This window comes from Hibiscus syriacus, unplaced genomic scaffold, assembly GCF_006381635.1.
Source record: "Hibiscus syriacus cultivar Baekdansim isolate YM2019G1 unplaced genomic scaffold, ASM638163v2 tig00109906_pilon, whole genome shotgun sequence".
Lineage (NCBI taxonomy): Eukaryota > Viridiplantae > Streptophyta > Magnoliopsida > Malvales > Malvaceae > Hibiscus > Hibiscus syriacus.
Window position 1 is genome coordinate 33,825 of NW_024062524.1, and position 13,428 is coordinate 47,252.

The window sequence follows — 13,428 nt, forward strand, 5'->3', positions numbered from 1 at the left end:
GGTCAGAACGGATGGATGAATTGTTGATTCATCCTTCCTTCGATGATGGTCCAAAGGAAGAAACGAATAAGGCGATTTAAGCAAATTATACAATCACGAGAAATGTTTATTCTGTAGATGTTAGGATGACAATCTTCTGGGCCGACTAGCTCAGTTTTGAGTTGATCCATAAAGAAAAAGAGAAACATTATAGTGTTGAGTGCAATAAAGGCTTTCCCAGAACAGGAGATTGAGAGTTTGGTTTGGCTGCAGTGAATTTGTTGTGTGGATGATCCATTTTCCAAGATTCCCAATCAAGTATTTGCAGTAGTCTTTGCCTCGATATGATTTCTAACATTGGAGCTCAAAAAGTTAAGCAGCTTGCTTAATCGCATCCATAATATTTCATTCCTTCATCCCAGCTCTGTAAAGATCATCAACAGAAGAAAAAACAGAAATGCTGCAGCTTATGGTCATATAAAATAGGTCAACCAGAATACAACATGCATATTTGGGCCTAGACCATGACAAATAACATACGTGTGAGCGCACACACACATTAAATCAGCTACAGCGAAGAAACAGACTGCAGTTTGATTAAAAATACATTCCACTTTAGCACAAGATATATCTAGACACTTTAAGATGTATCTTTCATATCTATGCGGTGTATGAAATTCCAAACCATTTTAGGCTTGACATTTCCTCCCCCAACACAGATAAAAGGGTCAGCTAATAACACGACATTTTAGCCTGCTCTTAAATGATTATTCATGTTATGGACAGAAGGGGTGTTAGGGTGCGATCGCGCACTCTGAAAATTTTCAATTCTTATATAATTTAGGTATTTTCTTTATATTTTCTATTGATAATCTATTTTCACATCCCATTAAATTTTATAATTTTGCACCCCTAAATTTCTAATATAAATTCTTAAGTCCACACCTAGTATAAAACCCTGCATCTGTCCCTGATATGCAAATATCCCTTGAAATCCCAGTAGCTCACGCCTTAGAGAAGTGATAGATAACAACTATGTCTCATCAAAAGTGTGCCTAGGTGCACTAGGCGTGTGCCTGATCAAATATATGCCTCATCCGAAAAAGTCTGAGGTGCTTTCATTGTCCGGCAGTAAGGCGCAGCACCTAGGCAACTTGGGAAAAATTCCATGACAACACTGTTCCTAACTAAAAAAGTCCTTTAAATATTGAGCTAAACGACATAATTAAGTACTAATAGTCCAATGATGTATGGCTGCAACTTGGAAAATCATTCATGTTTTCCAGGTTCAAGGAGCTGTGTCAGATGGCAGATCAATTCTGGCTTTTACTATTAGTTAGTTAACAAGTATACCTGAAGAAGATATCCGTGTAGCCAATCTAATGTCTGTGAAAATGTTGTCGCTGATACATTTACAACCGTTAAACCCTGTTCCAAAAGACAAAGACGTAGGACATGAAAAAAAATCCAGAAAGTTCAACAACAATTCAAGTTCAAACATCTCTAACGTAAGAAAATTAGAGAGTTGAGTCAAACCAGACCTCTAAAATTAAAACAAGTGGGAATAGAAAATCTCTTTCGATTTGCTTCCACTCCATACTAAATACCATACCAAAAATTTAAAATACATAAAATGATGGGGTAATCCAAGAAACTTGAAGAATAAGCATACAATGAACATATAGTACTCTAATGGTTTTCAATTTAGAATTAACCAAAAAAGTTAAATTATTCGCAAATCCTGATAGATATCTTGATATTGGAAAGATGAATTATCGTACTGTGACATGTCTTGATATTGCTTATCCAGTAAACGTGCAGGGCCATTATTGGGAGGTTGAACAATGGTGTAACTTGGTGAGCTTTATCTCTCCCTATTCTTTGTCTAAAGATTCCAGTGATATTTTACTTTGGAAAGGCAGTGGAGATGGTGTTTTTTCAGTCAGCTCTTGTATTAAAAGTTGTGCTTCAGGATCAGATGATGTTTGCTTCTGGAATAACATTATTTGGAGAGGTTTGGTACCCCTAGAGTTGAATCTTTAATGTGGCAGGTTGTGCTTGGCAAGCTAGCTGTTAAATCCGAACTGATCAAAAGAGGGGTTCAAGGTATCAAGGATGATTTATGCCCTCTTTGTAAATTGGCTGAGGAAACTTCCACGCACTTATTCTTTACATGTTCGGTTGCATGGGCTTTGTGGTACAAGTTTTATAATTTTTGGAGATTTAGTTATGTGCTTCATGCTGATGCAAAAACCTTTCTTACTGCTTGGGATGAGTTGAAATCAAATTCTTCTATTTGGGCTTTCACTCCTGGGGCTATCATTTGGACCATTTGGAAGGCCAGAAATTTTATTGTCTTTGAAGGGGGAAAGCTTGATCAGTTAGAGTTATTTTTCTTATCACGAGTTAGGCTGGCTTCTTGGTTTCTAGCTAAGCACAAGGACGTTTCTATTCATAAGGATTCCTTGATTATGGATCCTTCATTAGCAGATTCCTACTCGCCCTACAGCTCTATGAAGTCTTCCTCATTCCCTTGGGGACCTCCCCCTTCTGGTTTTTTTAAATTGAATGTGGACGCAGCCATTAGTAGTGACTGGAAGAAATCAGGTATAGGAGGTATTTGGAGGGTTCAGTCCTAGGTTCTTTTCAAGAGCCAGCTGGTCCGAGACCTCCGACTATGATTGAACTTAAAGCTATTCAGAGGGGTATTTCATTATATGCTTCTGCTCAAGGGAGAGTCAAAGATAGGCTGATTGTTGAGAGTGATAGCAGGGTTGCAGTAGACTGGATCAACAATGTTAATTCATGCCCAGGTGTTTATGCTTTCGTTGTTAGTGATATTGTTGACAATCTTAGATCTTTGGGGGGGGGGGGTTATAAATTGGGTTGCTAGGTCAGCTAATATGGACGCCGATGCTTTAGCAAAGGCTGGAATAGGCTAATTTTTATGTTGTTTGCTGTTTCAGTTTAGCATTTGATTCCTGTTCGGGTGGGATTTATTTACTGTTGTAAGGGTTATTTCGAAGAGATTTATCGAGGTTGTAATCTTATTTTCTTTTATGAAAATCTAAGGCGCTCTTTTCCTCCTTCCAATGATTAAGGAGCTTTCAAGATCCATTAATCAAGAAGGAGGTTTTTAATGAGGCCTTCTAATCTTATCAAAAAAAAAAGTGCTCAGAGACGTGAAATTCTATATAACAATCATATGAGTAAGATATTGCTATCCAGATTTGGATTGGGCATGATGTAAGGAAGATGCGAAATCTAATTCAAGATATTGTGTTTTTATGAGGGGGAAACTTGATTTCATGGAAGAGTAAGAATCCAAAAAAAAAATAAGTTCGTGAGTGAAATCATATGAGTATATAAGTTCTTCAATGATGTAGGAATTAAGGTTTCAATACCCATAAAGGTATAGTGTGATAATCAAACTGCACCCAATATTGCTTCTAATCCAATCTTTCATGAACGAACAAAACACATAGAGGTTGATTGTCATTTTATTTGCGAAAAGATCCAACAAGGTTTTGATTACTATCGACTATGTGAAAATTGAAGGACTAGGACATATTTTCACAAAGATTCTTAACAGGGTCCAGATTGATTTTTATCTAACAAGTTCGCATGAATAATATATATGCTCCAACTTGATAAGGAATGTTACAGATTTGTGGGCTAAATCTTAGGAATGAAATATTGTAATTAATGTAGGATACTACATTACCTATTATAGGAGCTTTATACTTGATTATATACCCGTACGATTGATGAATAACATACACAAGATACTAATTGGACAGGAATAGGATCTCCCTTAAATAGATAGTCTACTTCAGGAAATTATGCTATCGTTGGGGAAAATCTAAAGTCTTGGAAGAGTAAAAAGTAAGATGTTGTGACAATGTCAAGTGGAGAAACAAAATATTGAGTCATGGCCGAGTTACTTGTGAACTTATCTGGTTGAGAGAATTACTTAGGAATTATATATATATATATGAAACTAGTCTAGTGAAGTTGATATTGATAATCAAACAACATTGTATATTGTCTCCGATCTAATGCTTCATGAAAGAACAAAACACATAGATCAATTGTCATTTTGTGAGACAAAAGATTGAGTCAGGATACATTATCTAAAACAAAACTCGACTTGAAAAATCAATCTTTTTCACTCGACTAAAAAAAAACTTCAAATTCAACTTATAAAATAGAACTCGAATAACTCAAATTTCTTAGTAATTATAAGATTGATTTTCAAGTTTGAGTCAAGTTAAATGTTGATGCGGTTACTACAAGAGATTGGAAGAAGAGTGGGATAGGAGGTGTTCTAAAGGACTCCTCGGGTTTGACTTTAAGTTCTTTCAAGGAATCTGCTGGTCCGGGACCTCCAACTTTTATGGAATTAAAAGCTATTCAAAAGGGTCTAATGTTCTATGCGAATTTACGAGACAGGAAGGGTCGTCTAATTATTGAAAGCGACAGCAAAGTTGCGGTAGACTGGATTAAGAAAGAGGATCTAGTTCCTGATGTTTATGCGTTTTTTATCAAAGATATTGTTCATAGGCTTAATGTTTTAGAAGGTGTTGTAAGATGGGTTTATAGGCCAGCCAATCTAGAGGCTGATGCCTTACTTAAAGAAGGAATTGGCTGATTCTATTCTAGTCTTATATTTCGGGTGTTTTATGGTTGTTTCAAGTTTATTTGGTTGGTGGGGTGTATGATGGTTGTATCTTATGTAATTTTATGGTTCAATAAAATCCTAAGGCGCTCTTTTCCTCCTTCCACTGATTAAGGAGTTCATATAAACTCCATTAATCAAGAAGGGGGTTTTTAACGAGGCCTGAAATTCTTATAAAAAAAAAGTCAAGTCATCAATTCTATATGATATATGAATATCACATATGAAAAAATATGAAGAAATATACATGTATTGTATATAGTTATAGAAAACCATTTAAATTGAAATCAAATAGTTCTATAATATTATAAATAATTACAATTAAATTTAAACAAAAGTTAGAACTTGACTCGACTCAAAAAAATTCAAATAATGTTTTGAAATTTCAAAAAAATCTATTTTAACTAAATAATTTTATATTCATTGAAAAGTAATTTACTTGTATCGATAACACAATAGTTTTCAGGTCCAGAAGGAATATCTGTCCCCATTCAGAAAAAAGTTGAAAAGAATTGCACAAATGTTACATTTTGCTTCAGTCTCTTCCCAATCCGAAAACATTTTAAGATTTTTGTCAGTAACCTTTTTCCTTTGCTTTTCTCGAATGGATTTTCAGACCACGAGATGTGTTCCGAAGATATAGTATACCCACATGCAAACAGAATGTGATTTGAACACTTGTATACCATAAAAGAAAGGAAGATTAACATTTAGAAATTGCTTTGAGCTTTCGAATTGTACCTTAATTTCTTTGTTGTTAACCTAGAAGCTCCACGCAACTGTTGGAGCAGATGAACCAGGCTTATATGATTTGGGTTCTAAGACCCTAAAAGCTTTAGAATAATTTTATAACGAATTAATTATCCAAATATTTTAGGATATTAGAATAAATCTTTTAATAAAAGTTCCACATATGTAAATTTATTAGGCCATGTATCAGCAGAAAATGTCACATAATAGAAAAAACTTGACCGAAAAAGATTTGGAGTAACGGATAGTTATGTGGTAGAACAAAATAATTGAAGGTTAAAAAACGGTAAAAATAGACATGATACAAAATGTTACAAAAAAAAACATAATATTTTAGGTTAGACGCAACTTAAAATGTTAAGTTCTTCACAACATTTTAGGTTGGACGCAACCGAAAATATTCAACCTACAATATGTGAAACCTAAAATGTTGTGCTTTTTGATAATATCTTCAGTTGCATCCATTTCCGTCGTTTTTAACCTTAAATTAGACTATTTTTCTTTTACTTTCGCTAGAGTCTATTTCCGTCATTTTTTAACCTTAAATTAGACTCTCTCTTTTTTTACTTTCGCTGGAATAGCTTCTGTAAAAAGAATTAATTGAATAAACAAGAGGATGGGAACAAATGTTTCATTCTAACAACCAATAAACAGACCATAAATGACATACCTGTGACTTGAAAGAGCAAAGATAGTTTTGGATAGTCTTCAAGTTCGTTATTAGACTCTCTGTATCCTACAAAAGAAAAAATAACAAATGAGGTTAAAAAAAATCAATGAAATAAACAATGACAAACGTCAATGTAGAAGAAAAGGAACTGACAGTAAGCAAAAGGAAAATTCAAGATATCAACACGCCCACTTTTGACCACAAAAAAATGAAGCAAAATTTTTGCAGACATGGACATGGTTAGAAGGTGTCATCTCACGCCTTAGAATGCCTTGTTAAACAATCCCAATTTGACAAAGGTATCAAAACCTATATTATACAATTATTTGTTCTAAATGGACATTTAAATATTCTCTAAGGTTTTCCGTGTCTTCGGAGGGTCATCTTCTCGAAATCTGTCGCTCATAGGTTTCAGGCACGGGTACTTCAAAAAATGAAGAGTTGAAACAACATAGATCAAATGACATTTCTCTAGCTTTTGAGAATTATGGATAAGTTAAAAAAGTATAAAAACCCAAGTGATTGCATTCGGAGTGAAATAAAAGGAGTAAAAAAATACCAACAATTTGACAAGACAACTGTACTTGAGATTTGACACTATTCTAGGCAAGCTAAAAATAAAGCTTCAACATATCTAAACAAAGATTATAGTACGAAATTATTAACAGAAAATTCAAGGGAAGGAAGTACATGAATTTGATTATTTTCAACCATATTTCCAAGATCCATTATCCACACACACACAAAAGGAAGTCGAGGCTTATTTCTAGAATCAAGCTGTACAACCCAGTACTTAAAACTAGCCCTTTGTTAGAGAATGACTATTAACGTTCAAGATTGAGGAAGAAAACTACAAATCAACCTAGCTATCAAATTAAAGATTCTCCATGATAGCAAGCAATGCCCACAAAGCTTTTTATCAAATGGAGTTATCTTTCTGCCAAGACAATAATAACTTGACCTTAAAAAAGCAATGCAGTTCGTGATGGAACAAGAAAGAAGAATTGTTATTAATACCTGGACTGGACATTTACCACCTAATGTATGAGTAGCGATTCTCTCCTCTAGTAATGCCTGCATATAGATGTTGAGTTGAATTTAGAAAATCATTTAAGATTGAGAAAAGAGATCATATTAGGGAGCAGGAGAAATACAGTCCCTATTAAAGAAAACCACCTTCATAATATCTAGAATAACCATACACGAACCTGATTAAATCTTTTATCAAATGACACCTTCGTACTATCAAGAATAACAGTCAAACGGACCCATCCGTTTATAAATTTTCATTTGGAATAGCCTATCCACCAAATGGAATCTTCCAATTAATCTCCACAATTCACTAAATGAACCATCCATACTCTTGAGAATTCAAAATCCTTAACAAGTTGTTTTCCTCTTTGTATAAATAAAGTTTCTAATAGTACAGGTTAATATCAGAAGAGAAAGATTTAGAAAGTGAATCAGAACCATAACCAGCATTGTATTTTTGCAGAATGTGAATATTAATACGTGTCTCCTCCATTTGCTCAGTTTAGCAATTTGGGCCATGTTATTTTCTAATACAAATTTAACGCATGCACATCTATAAGCTTCTGTGCTTTACTAGTTAAAGCTGGATATAGAAAAGGTAAAATGAGAAGCAACCATACCTTGTGATCAAATTCAGACATCTTCAGAACTATCGGTATTACTATTGGCTTAGGGCCAGATTTTTCTTTGCTAGCAGTATTTCTATTTCCTTCTGGTACCTTAACAGATTCACCTGCACAAAGACAATCACTGTTAATAAATAGTCATATTGCACCTTCACATAGCCTCTAAAACTGACGCATACAATACGCTTAAGATGGCATGAGATGCCATACCAAATACAAAGAATATACAGTCGAAATCCACCTTTACCACCAGAAGCAGTTGCTAGAGCGATCGACTTTATGGATTCTGAGACTTTGTTGACCTTGGCAACTGACACATCTTCAGCCACATGCACAGGATGGTCTTGGCCATTTTCTGTATTACTTTGAGAAGTAGTAGTTAAATTATTTTCCGTTTGCACTGCAGATTTATCATCTGATGCCATGGACAGCAAGGATGGTCCATGTTCAGAGGTTGGAGTTTTAAGCTCATCATTGATTAAATAAATGCTAGGGTCCAAATGTATTCCCTGTTATTGTCATAAGAAAGAAGAAACCCACTAACTCAAAGTGACTCGCATTAAACTGCACAAGAACATGCCAATGCCATGCAATGACCAATGGGGGGAAATGTCATATAATGCTAAAGCAGATTAGAAGCTTCTTCAAGGTTTGCAGTAAAAATATGAACATATCCAAAGGCAGTCCACACATTCCAGAAATAAATGCAGCTCTAAAGGCATACAGTCATACTCCAGAGAAATCAATATTGCTAGATCATCTTAGTAATTGTCACGTTCATGAATTCGCAGACAACAATAATAATAAAAGTCAACCAAACTATTACAATTGAAGCTCAGATTTGATCTAAAATAGCTGAAAATACAACAGAAGCAACAAGTACAGAATGTGTTCACGAGTAAAATATCATGGAAAAGAAACCCGTAACCTGCTAGAGCCCATGCTTTTTTTAATGTGCATACTCAGAAATTCATGTCCATACCTTTCTTAACGAATGCTACAAAAACAGACAACTCCAATTAATCTATTTCCCAGCAACGTTATACAGCCACTTTAAACTGTTTGATTTTATTTCCGACATAGAACTACAGTATATGAATAAATTAATAAAGGGAAAGAAATAATAATTAATATGAACCACAAACACTCAAAAACGTCCACCATATAGGCATGCATATAGCACATGCTAATTCTTGTCTCATAAGGGTGAAATGGTATCACCATTTACCACAGATATAAAAAAGAGATAAGACTAAGAAGGAAAATCTCAAAAGCTGGGGGGGACAAGGATGTCGCAAAAAAAAAATTCAGCAATCTATCGTCAACCATACCTCGATAATAATCGGCTTTCCATCTTTCATTGCCTTTTTTAGATCTCCATTCAACCCTAGGAACCAAACACAAGCCAGTTAACAAAAACCTTTAGAATACAATGAAAAATCTAGAAAGAAAGAATATTTATGTCATATGTCCTCTGTTTTGAAAATCGGACCGGATCAACTTGTTCAACCGGTTTAACCGAGAACAATTGCTTAGTCAGTTTAATTTAAATCGATTAAACTGTTATGTGAACCGGTTAAAACCGTTGAACCGTTCGAACCGGATCGGTTGAAAACTAAAAAAATTCGGGAAAAACCGAAAAAAACCGGGATTTTTGTTTTTTTTAAAAATAAACCAAACAACATCGTTTGTTAAACGAGCCAAGTCGAACTCGAGTATTGCTGAGCTCGACTCGAACTTGAAAATTTTAAAAGTAAGCTCAACTCAACTCAAACTCACAAGCTAAAAATTATCAAGTTCAACTCAAACTCGAAATATAATATTGAAACTTGAACTCAAAAAAAAAAATTAGAAACTCGATTGAAGCCTAAAATTCGAGCTTGATTGAAGTGAAAGAATAGTTCACTCAATGCTCACCAAAAGACTCCATGATTTTGAATGCTAAATTACCTCTATTATTTATAGAAGTTAGTTGTGATGCGCTTCTATGTTTCTTAGCAATGTGAGATTGTTTTGTTCTCATATTTTCTCTTTAGACTTTTGGGATGCTCTTCTATGTTTCTTAGCTATGTGGGATTGTTTTTAAAAAAAATTAAACCAAACAATATCATTTTGTTATGATTTTTTTAACCCCAAATTTATTTTTTAATTATAGTTATATAATTATATTTATTATTTAATATGTTTTACCTTAAATATTATGTTGTAGTTAATTTGAATCATTTTATTTCACTTGATTTTATGGTTTTTAACTTATATATGTTATGATTTGCTTTGAATATGACTTGTAATATAAAAAATTATTTTTTATTAAATATTTTTTTATTTTTATTTAATTTTTTAAATAATTATGACGTCGTCCGATTCTTCCGACCGGTTCAACCGGTTGAACCAATGAACCGGTAACATGACCGATTCGCTAATCGGTCCGGTTCTGAAAACCATGCATATGTCTCTAGGCAATCTCCCGTTTTTACACTAATAAAAAGAGGAAAAAATCATAATAACTAAATGGAAATTTCAGAACATACCTTTGCGAACTATCCTGCATTCACGACAAAATTCAGTAATTAACTCAGAGGAGCTAAAATTCCGTGCCCATACAGGAGTAGATGCTAATGGTGTACTGGAACAAATAAGAGAAGCAAGCATTAACATGATATATATGTGTGTGTATAAAACACCATACAATCTGTTAAAAGTAGGAAAATCTGCTTCCTAATAGACATGGTGTAAAAGAGAACATCATCAACCAAGTACAATTCGTACATGTTCTTCCAATTTTTCTTTTAATTTAATTTTGACCAATTAATTTTATTATGAACTGCTAATTAAATTAACTGAAGATTTATCAGTCCTTTGGAAATCAAGATAAAACAGTAGACAACCCATAGAGCTACAACAAGCCCAATGCTGGACATTAGCCCAACACCATACAATCCAACTAAAATGCCCTGTGAAGATAACGAAAACATTTCAGAGGTTCTAGATGCTGCTGAAAGGAACGGTGACAAAGATGGCCAAGGAATCGGATGGTTTTGCATAGTACTTTACCTGGAAGAAACGTCCTAGTTTATTATTCCATTTTCTTTTCTTTTTTTTACTGGTTACTATGCCTTATGAACGTTATGGAGTTGAGTATAATAATGTACTCTGTAATGGTGTTGATTTATGAAAATATTGAATCATTCTGTCTCTTCTTTTCTTCCTGAATTTCTATTTTCTCTAATTTCGATCCGTGACATTCAACTAATCAAAACTCATCTATGAGCCATCCAATTTATCTCTAAATTAAATTAAAATGACTTCAAGACAAACCCAAGTTTTGGCCAATCAAATTTCAAAGACCATGAGCCATAATCTATTATCTCTAACAAAATTAAACTAATTTAAAGGTAAAATTAACGAGGTTAAGTTCTATTAGAATTATCTTATGTGGCATCATCTAGTACTGTAAAAGTGTAAATAGAGAGTTCTTCCAAGCCATTTCACATACAATGTGAGGAAAGAAAACGGAAGACTTTAGGGAAAGAGAATCAAGACAATTCAGAAGATATGAAGTGAAGAACCAAAGTCTTCCGATCTTTCACAAGTCAAAGAAGATACGGAAATTTTTACTCGACGCCAAATTTCAAATCTAAGGCACTATTCAGCGAAAGTTACTGCACTTTCTTTTATCTACCTTCATCCTGAGTATCAAGTGATTGGACAAATAAATCTTGTAACCAATAAATATCTGAAGTGACACTTCTCAAACTGGAAACCGCAATGACCCATTTTGAATCAAAGCTGAATACTACCTACCATGTATAAAAACAACCCAACTGATAGATAGCATATGCGTCATGACTAGAACAAACCAATTATTGGTTGAAGCAAGGACATGACTTAATGATAGCCGTAGTCCATCCTTCTTATTCAGTCCGAATGAGTGAGATATGATCAGAAAATATCTACAGTGGATAAAAATGATTTATAACAAAAGAAATAGATTCTAGACATACTCTGTTGCTGTGCGTAGCAATTCATACACCATATCAGTCTGCAACAAAAACATAGTCAATGAGAGGAAACATGATAAAATAAAACGTAAATACTTTCAGTAGAAAAACATAACACTAAACCTGTAAGACATTTGGCAAGTTTAGCCTCTGTGCAAGTAGTGTAGCTATTGTAGACTTCCCAACACAGGCAGTTCCACAAACAAGAATTACCAAAGGAACTCTCTGATGGTGAAATCTGAAAGTTAGAAACAAGAAAAAACAATTATTACTGAAATGCTGAAACACTCAGTAGTTCCTTACTTAGTTTTGCCCTCCTACATCAAGTCAGTAGCAACTTATGAATCAATGAAAAAGTTGCATGCACAATCAAAATTGAAATTATTCCAATATTACTTGTCTTTATGATCATTATATTAGAATGAAAACATACATACCTACAAACCAGTAAACTCTCTAGCATAATAAAATAGATATTTACTCACAAAGGAGAAAAATTGTTGTTATACAGAACAAGCAACCACAATTATCTCACCTTCCAAAAGGAGGGTAAGGTTAGTTGACGCTGAACATGTGATAAAGAAGTTCAAAATATAAAAATGATTCCAGAATCAGCGTTATAATAACTTTGGCATCATATTGAAAACTTGAAAAGCTAACTGAACTGACCTGGTCATCATCTTGTACCGGTTTACATAGGCTAACCCATAACCTCGCCGTTGCATTAGCTGCACAGGAAATTTGATTAGAAACTTCCACATAAGTACATTCAATCTCCAAAAAATCTGATACCCTCTACTTTTCATCGATGGAAAAATTCACAAATTTTATGAAGAATACCTTAAAAAGATTAGCCTCTAAATCGGATTGTGAGCTGCGGGGAAATTCAATGAACAGAACAGTAATAAAAAAATACTAGATAAAAAACATGAACTAAAATAGAAAGACAAGGGAATCATACATATCTAAAAGGCTGTTGTCTATTAGCAGCTTCTTGAGCTCAAGAGCGATTTTAACAGCGACATGATTCGGAATCTGAAATAGCAATGACATAGCGTTAAATATATATAATATATATGGAGAGAGAGACAACACTAAGCAATCCAAGTTAGCATATACTAAGAAAAAAATTAAATTTGTAAAAAAAATCAAATCCGAAAAATGGAATAGGTACCTTCGTGACGGTTAACATTCTGCTAAGCAGAAACCTGGATAAAACATAATAATGATCCGCATTTTCGCCTAACCATACCTTCACCTGCAACGCCAAGAAATGAAAAAAAAAACATATTAAAATTGGAAGATATAAATTAAAAACAAATTATTCCAATGGAATTCCGATAAGAGAGGGAGAGAGAACCTTGACGAAGTCATATTTGGAAGAAACGTTACGAGGACTGAATTTTCCGGTGGGGGTAGATATCGTAATCTTGTCCTCGTCTTCACCTGCGTCGCTTTGATTGATCTCGACTCTTGTTCGCACTGCAATTTCCTTGCCCTTGTTGTTGTTGTTCATCGGCTTGTCACATTCTCTCATTTTTTTCTCTCTTTTTCTTTTCCCCTTGGTTTCAAGGATCAGAGCTTCGAATGCCCTTCCCTCGCGTTAAAATTCTGCTACTGTCTATTTCATGGGTATCTTCCGCGCGTCCGCGCCTTTGCCATCTCATCACTCAGCTTCTCTGATTCTTTGTC

General features: G+C 34.2%; 1 protein-coding gene across 1 annotated transcript; it reads right to left on the reverse strand.

Moving 5' to 3' along the window:
- On the reverse strand, window positions 1-13,428 carry LOC120210046. Its single transcript, XM_039208867.1, has 15 exons — window positions 13,097-13,428; window positions 12,911-12,994; window positions 12,698-12,771; window positions 12,577-12,610; window positions 12,406-12,464; window positions 11,860-11,974; window positions 11,740-11,777; window positions 10,267-10,361; window positions 9,067-9,122; window positions 7,977-8,244; window positions 7,730-7,842; window positions 7,095-7,151; window positions 6,078-6,143; window positions 1,333-1,407; window positions 1-403 (listed from the first exon to the last, which is right to left on the reverse strand). Exons 1-15 carry the CDS (start codon window positions 13,271-13,273, stop codon window positions 365-367), a joined length of 1,350 nt encoding a protein of 449 aa, XP_039064798.1. The 5' UTR covers window positions 13,274-13,428; the 3' UTR covers window positions 1-364.